This window comes from Podarcis bocagei, assembly GCF_964188305.1.
Source record: "Podarcis bocagei genome assembly, chromosome: 9".
Lineage (NCBI taxonomy): Eukaryota > Metazoa > Chordata > Lepidosauria > Squamata > Lacertidae > Podarcis > Podarcis bocagei.
In genome coordinates, this window is record NC_138134.1 from 34,207,403 (window position 1) to 34,228,015 (window position 20,613).

At 40.0% G+C, this 20,613-nt stretch overlaps 1 protein-coding gene across 9 annotated transcripts in view; it reads left to right on the forward strand.

Moving 5' to 3' along the window:
- Positions 1-20,613, forward strand: part of NEK1 (NIMA related kinase 1) — a 45,025-nt gene that overhangs the window by 11,664 nt on the left and 12,748 nt on the right. For 5 of the 9 annotated variants that reach the window (XM_081208716.1, XM_081208717.1, XM_081208715.1 and 2 more), the window contains 19 exons: positions 77-131; positions 983-1,183; positions 2,915-2,975; positions 3,695-3,849; positions 5,357-5,416; positions 5,670-5,729; positions 5,851-5,898; positions 6,003-6,077; positions 8,308-8,483; positions 8,566-8,694; positions 10,141-10,243; positions 13,172-13,255; positions 13,690-13,773; positions 14,673-14,750; positions 15,389-15,484; positions 17,171-17,323; positions 17,711-17,773; positions 17,871-18,102; positions 19,507-19,659. In XM_081208716.1, coding sequence (XP_081064842.1) covers positions 77-131; positions 983-1,183; positions 2,915-2,975; positions 3,695-3,849; positions 5,357-5,416; positions 5,670-5,729; positions 5,851-5,898; positions 6,003-6,077; positions 8,308-8,483; positions 8,566-8,694; positions 10,141-10,243; positions 13,172-13,255; positions 13,690-13,773; positions 14,673-14,750; positions 15,389-15,484; positions 17,171-17,323; positions 17,711-17,773; positions 17,871-18,102; positions 19,507-19,659 — 2,066 coding nt within the window. The remainder of the gene's footprint in view (positions 1-76; positions 132-982; positions 1,184-2,914; positions 2,976-3,694; positions 3,850-5,356; positions 5,417-5,669; positions 5,730-5,850; positions 5,899-6,002; positions 6,078-8,307; positions 8,484-8,565; positions 8,695-10,140; positions 10,244-13,171; positions 13,256-13,689; positions 13,774-14,672; positions 14,751-15,388; positions 15,485-17,170; positions 17,324-17,710; positions 17,774-17,870; positions 18,103-19,506; positions 19,660-20,613) is intronic. The other 4 variants (XM_081208720.1, XM_081208718.1, XM_081208719.1 and 1 more) reach the window with 4 other exon arrangements.

Here is a 20,613-nt window from a genome sequence, read left to right on the forward strand (position 1 = left end):
TTTGCCTATGCCTGAGCTAGACTATTGATCATCTAGGGGTCTGTGCAAACTAATGTTCTGTGTCTTGTTTCTTTAGTGACATATGGGCTCTTGGTTGTGTTCTCTATGAAATGTGCACACTGAAACATGCAGTAAGTCGACATTTCTAAATACTTTATAAATGAAACTCTTTTTTCCAATGCCCAGAAAATGCAATATTTTTATTTTAGGTATTTTGACATTAAAATCACTTGTGTTCTGCTGATCGTATACTTTTTGTAGTTACGTGGAGGGCTTGGTAGGAGAGAATTGAACTACAGTAATAGATAATTGCATGCCCATGATAAGATTTAAAGTAACAGCATGTGACACAAGTCAAAGCCCCAAATACAGCTGTTAGCTGGCTTGGATAACGTACCACATTGTTGATGGGATTTTTAAAATGGAGGGAATTTCACTCCCCCAAACTTCAGCCTTAGAGCAATTACAGTAAGCCCGCAACTTGCACACATTTAACCTGTATGCATTCAGCTTTACATGTGTGGCAAATTTTTAAAAAATAATAAATGGAAAGAGGGTGGGATTCTGGGAAAAATGACTTTGGCAGTCACACCCACCATTGAACCCAATGGGTTTTGACCAGTGCTTTTTTCTGGGTGGACACAGGGGTACGCATACCCCTAAACATTTTGTGACTAAGTTTGGCCTCATTGAGGGGCAGTATTTCAATATGAGTAGGAAAATGAGAGCACCCCTAAACATTTTTAAAGAAAAAAGTACTGGTTGCAATGTTGGCTTTAAGATAAGAGGGTAGTGGGAAAACAATATGGAAAATCTTTATGGATAAAATGCAAGACTAAAAGCAAATTGAGAATATTTTCTAGAGCACCGAAAATGCATATTAAAGTAATTTTGATTTTTGTAGCATTAGGAAATTCAGTTGTCTTCTTTTGCTGTGGCATTACTACTGTCTAATACATACAAATTGCACTTATCTCTGCAGTTTGAAGCTGGAAATATGAAAAATCTGGTACTCAAGATAATTTCCGGATCATTTCCTCCTGTTTCTGTGCATTATTCCCATGACCTCCGGAGTCTGATTTCACAGTTATTTAAAAGAAATCCTAGGGATAGGCCATCAGTCAACTCCATATTGGAGAAAATTTTTATAGCTAAGCGTATTGAAAAATTTCTAACACCCCAGGTATGTACTTGGACCTATTGTTACAAATGATCTACTGTGCAATAGGTTTAAGAAGCCCATCATAAACATGCTGTTTCTGTTAATTAAGAAATCTTTCGCTTATGTGCAATATATCTGTGTATCTTAGCAAATTAGGTACTATTGTGTTTTTATGATTATCCTTCTATAGAATAAGAACACTGAAATGCCACTCTACAGAAGTGTGTGTGTATATAAAGTAACACACCGTTTCAAATTCAAACTTTAATTATTTAAGATAAAAAAGGTAAAGGGACCCCTGACCATTAGGTCCAGTCATGACCGACTCTGGGGTTGCGGCGCTCATCTCTCTTTATTGGCTGAGGGAGCCAGCGTACAGCTTCTGGGTCATGTGGCCAGCATGACTAAGCCGCTTCAGGAGAACCAGAGCAGTGCACGGAAACGCCGTTTACCTTCCTACCGGAGCAGTACCTATTTATCTACTTGCACTTTGACGTGCTTTCGAACTGCTAGGTTAGCAGGAGCAGGGACTGAGCAACGGGAGCTCACCCCGTCACGGGGATTCGAACAGCCGACCTTCTGATCGGCAAGTCCTAGGCTCTGTGGTTTAACCCACAGGGCCACCCGCATCCCTAATTATTTAAGATACTTATACATCAATAAAGTAGCTTACTTATATGGGGAGGAATGGGGAACCTCAGGCCCCGTGGTCAAATTCACACCTCTCTATCATGCCCTTGAGACTTTGCCCATTCCATCTTCCCACTGCAGTCACACCCCTCACAGGTCCTGCTCTGTGTCTAGTGATTTTTTACCTTGCTGGAATGTATCCATTAACAGTGACATTATCCCTTGCTTGCCTGAAGAGTCGTGTGTGCCTGGTCACACCCTTTTCCTACATCCACCTCTGGAAGGTTGCCCATGAGAGAATGTTCCCCAGCCCTGACATAAAAGAGGGCCTCAACATTTTAGATAAGACTTTGAGATTAGAGTCCTAGTCATATGTGTAAGTAACTTGAATAGAGCATGCTAAAGCATACTTGAACAATATTTTTCGATAATATTTAAATACCTCTCTAATTAGGTACATTTTTAAAAGCAGAAAATATCTTAAATCAAAGCTTAACGGGGTTCCCTCCTCAGGGTATATGGAGAGCTTCTATGGAGGGTTCAGACATGCACCTTGTGACAACATGACCTTTCTTGGCTAATTGAAATGTATGCTGGTTGTGTGTTCATGGCCATTTATGTGATGAAATGTTATAAAGATTGCAATCCGTATCCAACCTGTAAAAACTCAACACGTATGTACTTTGTCTTTGGGACAAGGTGAATGAGCTTTATACATTTATTCTTAAGAACTTCCCATGAGTTTGAATTCAGGTTCATAACTACTAAACTGCTTTTTAAAAAGGTATGAACATCCAAGGTAGGGTACAGCTATCTCTATATATACTCTTCTACAGTGGTACCTCTGGTTCCGAACTTAATTCGTTCCGGAGGTCCATTCTTAACCTGAAACAGTTCTTAACCTGAGGTACCACTTTAGCTAATGGGGCCTCCCACTGGCCTGCAATTTCTGTTCTCATCCTGAGGTAAAGTTCTTAACCCGAGGTACTACTTCTGGGTTAGCGGAGTCTGCTACCACTGTATTTTTGGAACAAATGTTTATGGAAACATTTATTCAATTTATTGGTCATTCAGTAACTGTTAGACTCTGTGTTACTCTCTAACGTAAAATTATTCTTTTAGCTTATTGCAGAAGAATTTAGCCATAAAGTATTTCAGAAGTTTGGACCTCATGCTGGACCAGGTAATATATGAAAAAAATCCTCTTAGGTGCATTTTAGTTGATTCCAATACATCATTGACCTGATCTCTAAACAGAGTATCAGGTGACAGTAGCCAATGCAGAATATTCATGATGTTTAGAGCCCCTAATTTAGAATTCATTTTTATTCATCCAAGATAGCCTATGCATAAGGAAAGGAATCTTCATCTAGAAACTTGGTTTTGAAATGTGTTTTCACAGATTAGCTTTTGTGCACGATAGCAGTACAGTATTAAAGGGAAATTTCTCAAGTTATAAAAATTGCTTATTGTTAACTTATATTACAAGTAATTAGTTTGAAACAACACAATATTGCTTCAAAATCAGTTCCAAATATGTAGCTTATAGCCAGAGCATTTTGCTATTCCTTTTGCCAGGTATGTAGATAAAGATTGCTTTTGGCACAAGGCCAGGTGGGGAACAGGTAGACTTGAAAGAAAGAATATAAAAGGTTATCAATCTTTGTCATAAGTAAGTAAGTAAGTAAGTTGTGTCTTCTCTTCCTCTTTTCAAATAAGCATTCAACCAGTTCAGTCTTATATGGAGTGTGTTGTACCTAAGCCAAATAATATCAGCATGTCTAACTCTGGATGGGAAATGAATTATTTTTGAATATTCTTTAGTCTTAGGACAGATTCCTAAAGAAACCCAGTGTTATGTAAAGGAGTTCTTTTTTTGTGTGTGTGTTCTCTCTTGAATAGCAAAGAGACCAGCTCAAGGACAAAACTTAGCCTCTGCTGCACCAGCTCAAAAAATCACAAAACCTGCTGCTAAATATGGAGTGCCTTTAATGCTTAAGAAGTCTGGGGATGCAGCTAAAAAGCCCTATGAGAAGCCTTCAATTAAATGCCGACAGGTGAGAGAAAATATTCAGCAGTGAAGCAAAAGTATATCTTTTTGATGAGGGGGTGGAGAAAGTATATCTTGGGACTTTGGTGTTTGCGTTTTTTAAACCTTAACTGCATTTTGTTTGTGTCAACTTGTCACGGGCATTGTTTCAGCGACCGATAGATTCCCTTGCGGTAGTGGAAACACGGTATGTAACTAGTCTTTGCAATTGCACTGTGTTGCACATTCAGGTGCAAGGCATCCAATGTGGCATCTGTTGCCTTTCCACCCACTTTCCAGTATAGATTGGCTGTGAATAGTTTTGGACCTGCTCACATATCTCTGCATGCAATTATATCTGCATTAAGGCCCATAACACAGCTGGAAGGTGTTATGGCGTGTTTTGGTTCCACCCAGTGTAAAAAGTGTACAAAGACCATATAATAAAATAACAGCAAGTAAACTCTGCTGAAAAGAAAACCTAAAATGCTATAACAACAAGCTTCAAAAACTCAGTGGAATCAAAGTGTTGACTTGGTATTTCAAAGTACTGTATAAAGTGGCACAGCCTAGTGGGTCTTCATGAGTAAGTTATGATGTTATACTGGCCCTGTTGGTACGTGCACCATCTTAAATATTTAGGATCTCATTTGCTTTTTATTTGAGCAGATTTGTTTTATTTGACTTTTTAAATTTGTGTCATCCACTGTTGACTTTGTATTTTTCTTTATTATTTACAATATGAGATGCAGCAGGAATGGCTAGGGATCCAATGGATCCTAAACTGCTCAAGCCCAGCCTTCCCAAAAGCCCTGTTTTAGGGCTTCCAGCCAATTTCTACCACCAGAAATCCACTCTGTTGACTGCATTAAGTAATCTATGAGCATACCCCCCCAAAAAATTTTGTGTCACTCTACTTGGGAAGTCTGTAAAATATTAAACTTATATGTCCTCATTTCTCTATGCTAAAACAGTGATAGCTTTTGGCAACTTTGAAATGATCCACGCATGATGTGAAACCAACTGGCTTTTACTTGGCATTAAAAATAGCATGCAGTCTCCCATGTGTAAGTTAGTTGGTATGATGTGCCAGGGGAGGAGGAATAGAGATGCACTTTATTTATATTTTGTTTTCTATTAACAAACGGCAAAACAGCAAAATACTTGTGTCAGTATTGCTGTCTTTGGCACACAGTTGGGCAATCAGATAAATGAATGGATGAAAAATGGTGTTCACTTTTGTCTGTACTGCTGAGAATACATTAAGGCTTCAGTACTTGATGCATTTACTAGGGAGTCAATGGTATTGAAATTGAATCAAGTCCTAAGTGTAGTTTCCCAACAGTAAGATCCACTCACCAAAGTGTGGTTTTTATTTCTCAGTGCACATGGAGAGGCCGAAACTGTAAGATTAATAGCAAGTTTGCAAAGCTAACTTAGTTTATTCCTGCGTTATTGATTCTCCATGCTCAGTTACCTTCTGCAGCACATGGTACATGCATTCCTTCTAATTTGTAGTTTCACTCTTTATTTAGGCCCCTCCACCTCCAGTGAAGAAAGGGAAACCAGTAGAAGAAAGGAGGAAAATGTTTGAGGTATAAAGACATGGAAACTAAGGAAACTAAGCAAAATACTTTTAAACACAAAACAAAACCTTCAAACCTTTCCTCCTTATTTCCTTCCACTAGATATCCTCTAACCTTATTTATATATATCTCTCTGTGTGTGTTTATATATATATAGATATTAAAACCTCTAGAATATGACTCTTACTATGAAGTCCTAACCATCCTGACCTAATTCTCAGGAAATAATGGCTCAGGGTTTGAATCTGTATTTATTTTTCAGGAAGCAGCTAAAAAGAAAAGACACGACATTTTTGAGAAGGACAAAAGACAGCGTGAACAGGTAAATTAAAGAGAGTCACTATTTTTGTTCTGTTTTTAATGATGGAATGCAGGAATATGTCTCATATGTTACCATAGCAGTTGGTTGGCATAATACGTTATCATTTCAAATCATCCTACAGATCAGTTTCCTCAAGGCTGAGCAGATGAGAAGACTTGAGAAGGAAAGGGTAAAATGCTTTTGACTTTCCACTTCTAACTCTAAAGTTTCATCTTCAGAGCATTTATCAATTTGTGGAGTCCCGTTTTCTCACACACACGTCCTCTTTTCCAGATGGAAAGAATAAACAGAGCCAGGGAGCAAGGATGGAGGAATGTGCTCAGTGCAGGTGGAAGTGGTGAAATCAAGGTTGGTAGATGCTGTTAAATGTATATGCGGACACACCTGTTCTTCCTTATTTCTAACCTTATCAATAATCTGTAGGTGCTTGTCAAGCTCTTACCAGCACCCTTTAGTCCAGAAGAGGGGAATGCTTTTCAGACGGATGCAGCGTTCCTCTGTGGGCAATCTTCCAGGGGCTACATGCCAGTGGTTAGAATCATAGAATCATAGAATTGAAAGAGACCACAAGGGCCATCGAGTCCAACCCCCTGCCAAGCAGGAAACACCATCAGAGCACTCCTGACATATGGTTGTCAAGCCTCTGCTTAAAGACCTCCAAAGTAGGAGACTCCACCACACTCCTTGGCAGCAAATTCCACTGTCGAACAGCTCTTACTGTCAGGAAGTTCTTCCTAATGTTTAGGTGGAATCTTCTTTCTTGTAGTTTGGATCCATTGCTCCGTGTCCGCTTCTCTGGAGCAGCAGAAAACAACCTTTCTCCCTCCTCTATGTGACATCCTTTTATATATTTGAACATGGCTATCATATCACCCCTTAACCTCCTCTTCTCCAGGCTAAACATGCCCAGCTCCCTTAGCCGTTCCTCATAAGGCATCGTTTCCAGGCCTTTGACCATTTTGGTTGCCCTCCTCTGGACACGTTCCAGTTTGTCAGTGTCCTTCTTGAATTGTGATGCCCAGAACTGGACACAGTACTCCAGGTGAGGTCTGACCAGAGCAGAATACAGTGGCACTATTACTTCTCTTGATCTAGATGTTATACTCCTATTGATGCAGCCCAGAATTGCATTGGCTTTTTTAGCTGCTGCGTCACACTGTTGGCTCGCGTCACACTGTTGGCAACAGGTTAGCAGGACCAGAGGCAAAAATGGCAGAGCAACAGGTGTTGTTCGCATCCGTCTGTCTCAAGAGACAATGGAGTGCACCTCTGGGGGCAAAGTCCAACTGCTGCGTTAGCAACACCAAAGGGATCTCCCTGGGGCACAAGCCTGGGCTGTGTTTATGGAGGCTCTGGGCTGCCCAGATGACGAGGCCCTCCTCTCGGCCTCACTGATGCAGTCGAAAAGAAAGCAGAGCAATACGTTTAGCGCCAGCTTGGGGTTGCCAGAAGGAGGTGTACAAGGCACCATCCAACAATCTTGGGGACTCCTCCGGATTGGAGTAGGGTTTACTCCTTAGCCTTTTCTTCGCCCAAAGATATCCCACAAGGTTTAGCGGAGGTTTAGGGTCAGAGTTTTCCTTCTCCTAGATGAGGTACTTTGCCAGGTTGACAAGGCTCATCTGCCCCTTGATTCCCTCTACAGGACGTGTAGAAACCACCTTCTTGAACAATGGACCCAGTATTGTTACCTTTGTGCAATTGGTTCCATTCTAGCCATGTGAAAGTCCCTCTCTCTCTCTCTCTCTCTCTCTCTCTCTCTCTCTCTCTCACACACACACACACACACACACACACACATATACCTCCCTTCCATCTAAGCAGGCAAGAAGCATTTTCACAGTCCAAGAACACACTGCAGCCACAAATGCTTCAAAGGTTCTCAAGGCAAACGTTCTTGAGGGCATAGTGCAAAGCTGGGGGAGCAGTGGCCTGAGGAGAGTCCTGAGGGCTGGATAGGGCATTCTGGAGGGCCACATTTTGTGTTGGGTGCAAAATAGCATACGATACAATGGACACTCCCCCCCCCCAAAAAAAAACACATTTGCAGGTTTTTGTTTAAGTTGTAGTTTTCAACTAGGTCCAATGCAAAACTATGCAAGGATGAAGACTACATTTTTTCACGTTACAGTGAATTTTTTTGTGTGGATTTCTATAACCATTGCAGAAGATGCAATCCTACGAATGCACAATGTTGATCAGAACATGCTGTGAAATGAATGCATGTGTAAATCCTATACTCTGGTCAAAAGAGAGACACTTAACAGTGCTGTAGATGACACTCTTCATCAAATAATATGTAAAATTTCTATTTTTAAAAGGAAGCCACAAGGCGGATAGGAATAAATACACAAGTGTGTATGGGTCTCTGTTGCTGATAGTAATCAGATAATTGTCAGAAATTACTGAAAGCCACTTTGTATCGCCAACTAGCCGGATATTGTAATACAGAAGTCACTTTTATGTTTAGAGGTTCTTAATTACAATATCTAAATCTGACTTTTATTACCTTAAGGAGAGCAGGTGCTGCCAATTCTCATTGGAATCATAACATGAGAGCTTATTCTTAAATTCCTAGGCTCCGTTTTTTGGAGGCGGAGGAGCTGTTGTGCCTTTACCTGTGCCTGGTCGAGGACAATATGAACACTATCATGCTATTTTTGATCAGATGCAGCAACAAAAGGAAAATATTAAAGTAACAGAGGGAAGAGATGCTGAATTGAGAGAGAAACATGGTCCAGAACCTATTGAAAGGTATGTCTGCCTTCGTTAAAAAGGAAAGAGCAAGTCATTCTAGATGAAAGTAATGAAAACTGCTATGCATATTTATCTACAGAGGACCACCTGGAATTCATGCAGGAGTTCCTAATGGGCCTGCAGTTCATCATCATTCACCTGATGCTGATGCAATTAGGAAAAGAATGAAAAGATTGGAGGAGGTGTCTAGACAAGCCAATGCAAACAGGTTGGACTGATGATGTGTGGATCTGTCCTGTATGTGTAGGTTTCTGTCACTGTCTGTTTAGTTTAATAACTAACACTAGAGTGTGAATGACAGTCTTAGATAAACCATAATCATCTGCCCACCTATCTAGATGAGAGTTGTTATATGATATTACTAATTTCTTTAGGAACCAAAATGCTTACCTATTTAATCTAATAAGTTAACAAGCTTGCACAAGTATATTGTGCAAGCAGTATAACAATTGCAGGGGAGGGTCCAATTAAAAAAAGTGCCTAATTATCCTCAATTTATATTTCCTAGATTATATAATCCAGAGCAGTAAACTTCAACTTTTTTCAGATTACGCAGCTTTAACCCAAACATTAGGGGATTCATTTCACAGTGTTTTACCCATATATTTGTGTGGTGGTAATGTTGTGAGCCACGCTAGGGCAAGGCCCAGTATTTGAAGACCAATGACCCATTGGATAGCAACAACATTGTTGTATCTGGCTATTGTCCAAGATGATACATTTACTTCACACATCATGGGTTGCCCCTTTTTAAGGCCTCTAGAGTTGCTTGCCTGTATGACAGGCAACAGAAACTGGCAGGATGAGGCTTGAAGAACATGGATTTAAGATTTTATTGTACACTTCTGCTGCAATACCGCTGTTGTCTTTTATAATTGTAATTTCTCTTCCAGTGCTTATGATGCAAATAGTATATTATGGAGAATACATTTCAGCCTTAAACAAAAATATACCTCTTTTTAAGCTGCCAGGATTGCTTCTTGTTTAAATTTGTCTTCCAAAGCAGTTCCAAGAGGGTAGAAAAACCTTCCCAACCTCATTGTCACCAGACGTTTTTGACTGCAACTCCCCTCATCCATGGTTATCAACCATGTCAGCTGAGACTTGTGGGAGTTGGGAATCTAAAACCTTCGGAGGGCACCAGGTTGGGGAAGGCTGGGGTAGGCATTTGTGTGCTTTCATTGCAATCTAAAAACTCTCAGACAAATGAAAATTGCAGGAAGGGTGTTTTTTCCTTGAGGACCAGGGTTGGAAAACCTGATGTCCTCTAGATGTTGGACTCCAACTTCCATTGCCCCCAGCCAGAATGGCCCGGTGGTCAGGGATGATAGAAGGCTGAAAGCCTGGCTAAAGAGCATCCATGACCATCAGCTCTAGGACCTTGCCCAAGAAAGAAAACTTACACTTGACCCATGCTGTACAGTGGTTAGCAGAATATATTTCTAAATGTACTTGACTGTCGCTTGCTAGCCACCTGTTGTATTACGTGCTTATCTTGGATCAATAAAGTGCTGAATGATGTCGCTGCATTTATTTGAAGTCTGCTGAAATCTTAAATTCAGTATATTTTTCCTACTAGTTTCCAGTTCCTCTTCTTGGTTATATATATATATATATTTTCAAGTAAATCAAACTCGTAAAATGTTTTACTCAGGCAAAAAGGATGGGTAGCCGCAGAAAGAGCTAAACAAGTTGAGGAATTCTGGCAACGGAAGAGAGAAGCCATGCAAAACAAAGCTCGTGCTGAAGGACATATGGTATGAAATTTTACTTTCCTACTGTATCAACATTTGAATTCTATTTTTTTAACAGTTAACTTCCACATGAACTTGTAAAATCTATTAATCTCTGCAGCAGGACAGTAGTAATTCTTAAACTTTAGGATTGTGTTAGAAGTAATCCACAAAAATTAGATTCTGCATCTTCCCAGTAGTTGACTCGCTTCCTATATCTATATTGAATCTTATTTTTTATTCGGGCTGGTGGTATGAGACAGTAGCTTGCAAATCATGCAATCCAAAGAATTATCTTTGAGTTAACAGAAGAATTTGCACAATGAAATTTCTCCCTCATCCTGATTACGGCTGCAATCCTGACCATGTCTGCTCAGAAGCAAGTCCCATTGAGTTCAGTAGAACTTGCAGTTAGGAAAATGAGGCTAGGATTGTATCTGAAAAGTTTTTTCCTGGTGTTGCACCAGTATTTAAGGATGGCTTGCCAGGTAGGGTGGAGAGCTGCTCTCAGGAGGAGAAACCCTTGCAGCGTATATAGACTTTGGTATGCAGCTCTTTGGGGTGACCAAGGTACTTGGTCAGTTCAAAGTTCAGCTACGCAGCACATGCTCTTTTAGCCACTTTTAACCTATTGTTCAACTGAAGCTTTGTATGCGAAAAATTCATTGACGTGTTTCAGGTTTAATGGAAAATCATGGCTATGAGTAAGCCATGCTGAACCTCAGGCTCATGTGCTTTCCCTCTCTTCCTTTTTCATGTGCAAGAGAGCAGAAATAAACAAGCCACCGTTCCCATAGTATAGGCATTACAGGAAGCCCTGGTTTGTTCAAAATTGTGACAAGAAATCTTCCAGTTAGCTTCTAACATGCAAAGGAGAGCAGGATGGGGGAGTTGAAAAGATCAGAACCTACTGTGACTTGTTTAAGCACCGGGAAAGCATAGCTTCCTACTATATATATAAACTGAGCCAGGACATGGGTGTTGCTGTGGTCTAAACCACTGAGCCTCTTGGGCTTGCTGATCAGAAGGTCGGCAGTTTGAATACCTTCCCATAAACTGAGCCATTGTTGTATTTTCCTTCTGGTTCATGCCATGCATAACCACTGTGCTCAAGTATTCATGTTACTTTGGGCATGGGGAAAACAACAACAAAATCTGAATTAAAAATGCTTTGAGTTTCTCACTGCAAATCTGTTGCCAACTTTGGGGGTTCGGCACTCAGATACGAAAATCAAGTTTAAATCATTATTATAAAAAGTCTTTGACTTTTCTCCCCGAGACATTATAAATCCAAAGGTAGCCTGAAATCTGTTTTGGTTGATATTATGGTGGTGGCTTCTGTGTCACAGACACATGTCTTCACGCTTTAGAGCATTTGCTGGCAGATACTTTCTCTACTCATGACAAAATGTGTCTACACCATAAAATGAGAACATTCCTGATAATCTCTGCAGGTCAAAGAGTGAGGTGTGGCTAGACAGAGGAATATTAGTGTAGAAAGAAGAATTTAATGATCCTTTTTATAGTTTGCATACACTTAAAGAGTTTCCCATTGCTTTTTTAAAAAGAAAACTACCATTAGCATATGAGTTACACTGTCTCGGAGGTGGCAGTGATCTGTACATCCACAAAACCCCATTTCCATACGAAGGGAAATAGAGCAATGTTTTATTTCCCAAATAGGAGGAGCAAATGCCATGGCATGGCAAATTGTCACCTGAATTTCCATTACCTTTCCTGTTCGCCTTCCTTCAATCTCTGATAGTGAAATCTGTGTCGTGTTTTTCAGGCTGGAATGAACCACCCATCTATTTTTGAAACAGTAGCTCCATCTAAAAAGCCTATAACTTACATTAGGACAAGTTCACACGCTTTTCTTCTCAGTCCTCTAGAGTAATAGATAATTTTAGAGAGGTTTTAAGGTGCTGCTATCAGTAAATTAATAGGAAAGAAATGTGAGCACTCTGACAACTTGGAAACTTTTATGCATTTTTATGCCAATATCATCTATGCATGCAACACAGGTTTTTGTACCAGTCAGTACAGTATCTGCCTGCATGCAATTATGAGCCAGTTTGAAAGCAGCATCCCATTTGGATGGAGAACAGCTGTGCAGAAACAGATATGAAAAGCCCACACTTTAGAAACAGTGGGAGTTTGTTATATTTTACACTTTAATTAGGTGTAAGGGGAGAAATGTTGCTGCTTAGTCTTCCCACCATGTGGATGAACTACTTGACTGCCTTAGTACTCAGGGAGTGTGGCTCAGAGCTTGTTCTGGAATCAAGCAGACTTTACTTGCTCAGGATCAAACTATCCTATCTAAGGACCCAAATCTTTGCTGCCTTCTGCAGAAATAAAGCAAAAGAAGAGATCACCTCTGTGATTATTACCCCTGTGTAGTATTGGTAAGAATTTGACTGACTAAACAAATTATTGCCTTTCCAAAATTACCCAAGTGCACCATATTAAATCAATAGCAACAAATTTCAATACTTTATCACCTATAATATGCCACTTGGGCAACGATATGCATTTATGTCACCACAATCGCTTGAAGATTTTTGGAAGGTTTCTGAGGGGGATTTAACCAAAAGCATTCATGTTAAACCATGTTGCAATAAAGCTTTGTTTTCATTTAAACAAAGTGTTGACACTTGATTCAATATACAGCAATTATACACTAATAATTCATTGTGGCAGTGAAGTTCCAACAGTGCATGCCAAAGTTCTAAACTGAACAGATGTTACAGTCTTGAAGGCACAGTCTAAAATATGAGATACAAAGGAACAAGAAAAGTGAAGCTTGGGTAATTAAATAACGCAGAGTGTATTTTTGCTTTATCTTAGCCATTCATTGAGGAAAAAAAATAGTAGATGTTGATAAATATAAGGTTAGATAATGTGGTGGCCCCAACCGGTCTTGAATTTAATACATTAAATGGTGAACAGGGCACCCTGCAAAACCTGACAGCTATCTATGGAGGCAGGCCCATTTCTTCAAGAGGAAGGAAAGCCAGAAACAAGGAGGAAGAGGTATGCTTCCTGCATGTTTTCTGCCTTCATTGCACATATAGAACCCTTTCCTGCCTCATTTTTTCTGCATGGGTTGTCATGTATAATCAGAGGAAAGGCCCCTCCTTGGCATTCTAATTAGTTTCAACTTGCAACTCCTAGAGTTGTCCCATAGATGAATTAACATACCTGTCACATAAGTTTGTCACCAGAAGTGAATCATTCCTATTCCCTTAAAACAGAATTTGCCCTCATTGTCTATTAATAGCTCTCCACAACTCCTAGGCCACCAGCGATGGGTCTGCTGAAATCACTTAGAAGTATAGCATTGATAGTCTTCCATAAGAGAGTTGTTCCATTAATTTCCCACTCTGTGAAATTGACATACATTGTTTAAGTTATGTATTGCTGCAACTTTCCTCTTGACACTTTTTTAAAATTTTATGTTCCTTCAGGAATACTTGGCAAGACTAAGGCAAATTAGACTTCAAAACTTCAACGAACGCCAGCAAATTAAAGCTAAACTTCGTGGAGAAAAGGCAAGGATTCTAACCATGAAGGCATTTTATTATAGCTCCGTTCGCCTTGTTTTCTGCTTTGTTAGATGAAACTGAATTGTTTATTCTTAGCTTGTCAAGTAGAGCTCCACTGATTCTGATGTCGAAGTGGCAATCTTCTTGATGTCCAGCTCTTCAAGGAAAGGCTTTATGCTTCCATGGCTGCATGCAAAGCATTTGCTTTACTCAGCTATGGCCCTTATCAGTGAGCCAAGTATTCAAATGCTCATGTGGCTGCTTGGAAATTTGAGACAGAGTTCTAAGAGTTGATGCAACATGTGGCCAGGCTACTAAAGATTGGCTCTTTTTGATCCTGCAGCGCTCAGTCCATATGGCTCCCCACTGGTTATAGTTGTCTCGTGGCAAGTTTTTAAATGAATACCATATTGCAGGGCACCTTGTAATTCTACCCTAAGATTCTTGCTTCTCATTTCGTTTCAGTTATGAAAATGGAAAAAGACCCTCCCCCCCCCCCCCCCCGACACAAAAAAAGGAAAAATACTCCATACTTGCAAATGCATAGAATATAAATGATTATATTAGACTTCAGAACTGGGAGTTGTGGAGACTCTGATATGACTAATTTTACTTTACTGGAATATTTGCAAGCATTTTTGGAAAGTATCCCAAAGTTCCTGTTAGGTCATATTTCCCTGGGGTTAAGTTATTAGGAATTTCCAAAGGAAATCCTCTCAAAATTGTATGCATTATCATGCTTCCAAATCCTGTCAAGACTATGAAACTAATATATAGCCTCAAGAGCTCCGTGCATGAAATTTAATGAAACTTATAAGATTTCAAAAATTATTAGTATAGCTTGCAGTGTTCTCTTCTGTTACTAGTCTGCTAAGTATATAAATTTGAGAATAACTGTTTTACAGAATGAAGCTTGTGGTTCTCCTGTACATGAAATAGATGAAGAAGCAGAGCTAAGGCGTAAGAAAATTGAAGCGCTGAAGGTAATGGTGAAAGAGTGGTAGAGGAGAACTTGCTGCGTTGATTTACAGAAAAACAGTGGGTGAAAACAGAACAGCCAATAGAGCTGTTTCGTACACTGTTCTGCACATACTAGCATTAAGACCTTGCTGGGTATCACAATGGATGGCAAGTTCCATCACATTTTGAGAAATTTTTTCATGGAAGATCAACGCAGGAACATTTATGGTGTAGGGCCAGGAAGTGAAGTGAGATGGGGAACAGTACAGGGACCATTGGTGCTGACCACATTGGTGCACATGGCCCTTGCCATGCCTGCTGCACCTCATCAGTTGCGATTGGGGACCTTCAGGAGCATGTTCAATATTCCTTGCCTGGTGCTGCCGTAGCTCCTCCTCGTCTTTCTGTGCCTCTCCAGCTACTGTCTTGTAGTGCTATACGAAGCTGCAACCGTGATGGAGAGTATCGCATTGATCCTGAAATGTGTTTTCTGTAAAGTCTGGAAATTATTGAGCAAAAGTGTGTATGAGGTTTTCTAATGTAGATTTCAAGAAGAGCTGTGTAGGTAATTGCTGGTGCAACATATTGTACATGCACTGGCCTTTAGAACGCAGAGTGCTCCTTGCTGAAAAGTTTCTCTCTTTTTTGGTCACATTACAAGGCACAAGCAAATGCCCGGGCTGCAGTCCTGAAAGAACAGCTAGAACGGAAGAGAAAAGAAGCATACGAAAGGGAGAGGAAAGCTTGGGAAGAACATGTAAGAAAGATGAATTCTGACACTTCCTCTCTGCTGATGCAATTTACACTTAGAAGCTTAGATTAGTATTGTTTGATTTCTTCTTGTATCTCCAGAGGTCTTGGAAGTAAGTGTTCACAGCCTGATGTCTTTTGCATACTAATTTCCGTTCAGTTTTTAGCATTAGTGTGCTCTTAACCTTTACTGATGGGATCTAGGGCCTAGAACAGGCATAGGCAAACTCAGCTCTCCAGATGTTTTGGGACTACAACTCCCATCATCCCTAGCTAACAGGACCAGTGGTCAAGGATGTTGGGAGTTGTAGTCCCAAAACATCTGGAGGGCCAAGTTTGCCTATGCCTGACCTAGAATATATCTACCCAATCTTGTTTGGGTAGAAAAAGTAGTAGAGTCTGCTGGATTATAACACATACTTCAGACCAGGAGCACTTTAATGATGCCACAGTGTGCATGAATTTCTTCTTGTAGTAAACTGGTATGTTTATCTTTTCATGTAGTACTGAGAAAAGCACAAGAATGTGGATAAGAAATAGAGGATCATCACCATTGCCCACATAAACATTTTAAAGAGCCCCCAAACTGCTTCCGCCTCCCCAGTTGCACAACACCAAAAATATACAAATAGCACTACATCACTTCTTGGGGATGTTCTAGGAACTCTAAAAAAATTACGTATTTCATAAAAGTTAAGTATCCTTTTTGTGTTTAATGACTCTGTGCTATGCTGCATGTGGAGATGCAGCAAGTTGCCAGAGAGCAAAGAACACTCACCACTAGCAACCCAAACTACTGCTCTATTCTAATAATAGTAGATCCAGGGAGTTCATATCAGACTGTCATGTCCATGGAATAGGACCAATTTTTACAAAATTAAATAGTTGAATGATCATGTCTTAATTAAAGAAGAAAACAAGTGATAGAATTTGGTCAGTTAATCAGTCTGAAACTGCTGTTTTTTTAAAAAAAAGAAAAGCTCTTGCAGCTTTATATTTTTCTGTGATAGCTGGCTGGGAAGGAATGAAACTGTTCTACCCTTTTCTATTTGGTTGTTACAAAATGGTAGCTTTTGATTTTAGAGGCTGTCTTGCATAGGAGAGTCAAAATCTCAGAGGAAAGTTAAAACTACAAGGGGATGTTTTTCATCAAGTTGTGCCCTGGAGGCTCAAAAGTTCAGCCTAGGAGCCTGATTCATTAAGAAGAAATAGAAACTTAATCAGGAGTCTACTCTCTTTATGATTAGCCAAATGGTAGGGAAGGGGAGTGAATATATTGTACAGAAGTGAAGCTAGAAAATAGGGTGGTTAGTTGTGAAGTCAGGAACTTGAAAAGTTGCAAGACAGAAAATGGTCTAGAATATTTTGAGTGCTGAGTGGTTGAGGGCATAGCTGGACATTGCAGCAGACAAAAGCCAGGAGAAGACCACAAAGTGACCCATTAGCTAAACAGAGGGATGCAAATTAATAAGCATTGGTGTGGTTAGGGAAACAGTCTAGACTATGTATAGCTGGATGCATTTATCTCTGTTTATATCCACTTGGTGGCAGTGGTGATGAAGGAAGAGCTAGTTGGTTTGGCTGGTTTGCTTGCCTCCCTTCCCTCTCACCATGCAGCCTACAGGCTGTGCCCTTACACTAACACTTCATCATTGCCATGTGAAATATAGCACATTTTACATTATACCCACAGCTGGTAGCCAAAGGGATAAAGAACCCCATGGGAGCTGCAGAATTAAGTCCCACACATGGCAAGCAAGAAGGTGGAGGTTCCCCTACCAGGCTGATGAAGCCCATTTCACCACAAATCATCTCCATGACATCCGCTTTGAAGGAAGTGGGCGCGGTAAGTCGTATATTTCAAAGCAGTAACCACATGTATCTCCATTCAGTGTGCAAGTGTCAGGAAGGGAATATGATTCTCAGTGCTCCTCTCAAGAATGCAAATTGTATGTGCACGCACAAAACCACTACTGTATTGTGTTCTACATGCTTTTCAAACACACAAATTGATTTGTGTGAAAAATTGGCATGAAAATTGGCCTTCTCATAGATTAACATTGCCATTGTAGGAATTCTGCCTGCAAGGAATACGTCAACAATAGTATGCTGAAACATTCACTGCACAGCTGTTAATGGCAAGCATTGTTTCCCCCTCTGTTCTTTCTTGTACTAATTACTGTATTTGACACAGTCTTTCATGTTGTTTTGTTGCATGTTTTGGATTTTAAAGGATGAAAATGCGTCGGTCATCCAGGAAGCCTCAGTAGAAGCAAAACCTGATGTTGCTTTTCAAGTAAGTTAAATTACTTCAGCTTTGTTCTATACTTTGGTTTTTTAGAGGTTTTGCTTTTTATGTAATGGGTTGTTTTGTTGTTTCTTTCCTGCTTCAGAACAAGCGAAACATACTCCGAAGACTGAATGAAAACCTTAAAGCACAGGTAGATATAAAAGAGGAAAATGAACCTAAAGACATCTGTGAGGTAGCTCCGCGTGATGAGAAGAACCAGCATCAAGAAGAAAATCATCCGGTTCCACCTGATCGTAAGAAATGGGAGGCTGGGGCTCAACTTGTGGTTCCTCTAGCACAATTAACAATGGAAGCATCTTTCACTGGTACAGAGGGTAAGTTGACTTCGTTTAAGTTTGTTAACCAAATCAAGTGAATTGCAAAGATTGCACTTACTAGGTAATGCAATCCTACTTAAGTTAGTCTTGAACTTGCTTCCTCAAAGATTTGTAAGTTGCAAACTGTTTGGTCACATAGCTTCAGTAGACCCAATCTTTCTCCTAAGTCTACTCTCCATTCAGAAGTCCTTTTCTCTCCCTTCCTTCCTCCCTCACCCTAATTATGTCACAAATTTTTAGCAGCTGTGTGTTCCCCAACTGGCAGTGAACAAGGTGCAGACCTTTCGCAGTGTTTCACATCCAGTGGTTAGCAACTTGAAACTTAATTATATATTACCACCCATTTTGTGGACAACATGGTTTCTGTGATATTTCTGTGCACTGGAATTCCCAGCTCACTTATAAACCTTGGGTTGTATCCAACACAGCAAACTTCACCCTCATTCACCCTGGAACTTCCCCTTCCTCTTCTCTCCCCTTCTCTAGCCTCCTGTGCATCCTCAAAATTGGCTCCAGTGGTTTTGAGGGTGTGGGAGGAGTGGCGGGGGAGCAATAGATAACAACCCTTTGGATTCCTGTGACATAAGCTTTGACATTCCATTCGGAATGTTCCTTCTTCTCCAGTTATATTGCTTCTATCTTTATTTTGGAAGTTGTATCCAAAGAGCCTTCTAGAGGTTCCCTCACTGCGAGAAGTGAGGTTGCAGGGAACCAGGCAGAGGGCCTTCTCGGTAGTGGCGCCTGCCCTGTGGAATGCCCTCCCATCAGATGTCAAAGAAATAAACTATCTGACTTTTAGAAGACATCTGAAGGCAACCCTGTTTAGGGAAAATTTTAATGTTTGATGTTTTATCGTGTTTTTAATATTCTGTTGGGAGCCGCCCAGAGTGGCTGGGGAAACTCAGCCAGATGGACGGGGTATAAATAATAAATTATGATGATGATGATCATCTAGATTTTGGAGGAGTGACAAATGGCCCTACCACCCCACTCCTAAGGAGAGCATTTTCACTTAGTGGAGAGAGAGAGAGTTGTTACCTTTAAAAAATTCTGTTCTCCGATTCATTGCTTTTGCTGTAGAAAATATATAACAGAAAGGAAATATTAATTCTCAGATTTCTGTAGCCAAATCTTGATCTAATTTCATTGTATTTAATCTAATCTAATTGCACTGAATCAGAATGTTTTATTTTAATAAACATTTGTATTGGCTTGTATCTGTGTATCGTAGAAGCATTTGCAGCCCATTTTGTTCTCTTTATACCCTTCAAGAATAAATTAAATTGGGATGGTATGTTCTTTACTGATAGATCATTACTCTTTTGTCTTTCATTGAAAATAAGGGGGGAGGAAGGCCTTCCTAAAGCTTTTTATGTCAACGTGTTAAATATTTCCCTACAGCACAGACATTAGGAGAGGTTATTAAGCTAGACGCTGCTGAACCCCAACGAAAAGTCTGGGGCAAAAGCCCCACCGATTCAGTGTTGAAGATACTTGGAGAGGCTGAGTTACAACTTCAGACTGATCTGCTAGATGACCTAAGTATTACCAACGGTAAGGAGAAGCTGAAGCTATGTTAAGTTTTAAAAAACTTGTATCAGGCTTATATTTTGCACTGAATCTTTCATGAGTGGTGGTTTAGGATAGACCTTTGGACTACTAATTTCCATTTATCCTTGATTTAATAACAGAGTAAAGCTTCCATTCTGAATAAAACCTGTTCTTGTTCTCTTTAACCCCAAGCAGTAGGAATTCAAATCCAGGCACCTCTTGCACTGTGAATCATTGTCTAGAATCTGTTTTCTCTCTTCTACTTACAGTGATACATTAAATTGGACTTTAATACATGGAGTGAAATTACAGGGGACCAAAACAGGCATAGTAAAAAGGAAATCATTTTATTATGATGAAAAATCAAATTACCATTTGATAGGTTAATAACAATTTTAAGACACACTTTAATTTGTTGAAGTGTTTTCACTATTTAATACAGACTTGATGTCATTTTAAAATATGTATTTTCTTAAAAACTGTTCCCTTTAATATTCCTGAGTATAAAAGACTGGAACTTAACGGTCTCATACAATTAAAAAAATGCATACAATTTCCAGCTGTTTATGTAAGACTAAAAACAATTCACTTTCGGACCCATTTGAATGTTGCAATAAACCACAGTTTGTCTTAAATTGGGGTGGCTAATCCCTTGTTTGGTGGCCCTCAAGCAACTTTTTCTTCTCATCTAAGACCCTACTGAATTCATCAGTAGCGCGCGCGCGCGCGCGCTCTCTCTCTCTCTCTATATATATATTTTAAAGTAGGCATCGCACTAGAGGTGGAAGGAGAAGTTTAAATCCAGCACCCTGATGGGAATGCAATCACTCAATAGACAATGATCAACTAGATCATTTGATGAACAGGGAGGGGGCAATAACTCTTCTCAGCTGATCTGCATGTGTGTTTTATGTGTGTTCACACATTGAGGTGGCCACACCTATTGCTGGCATGCAG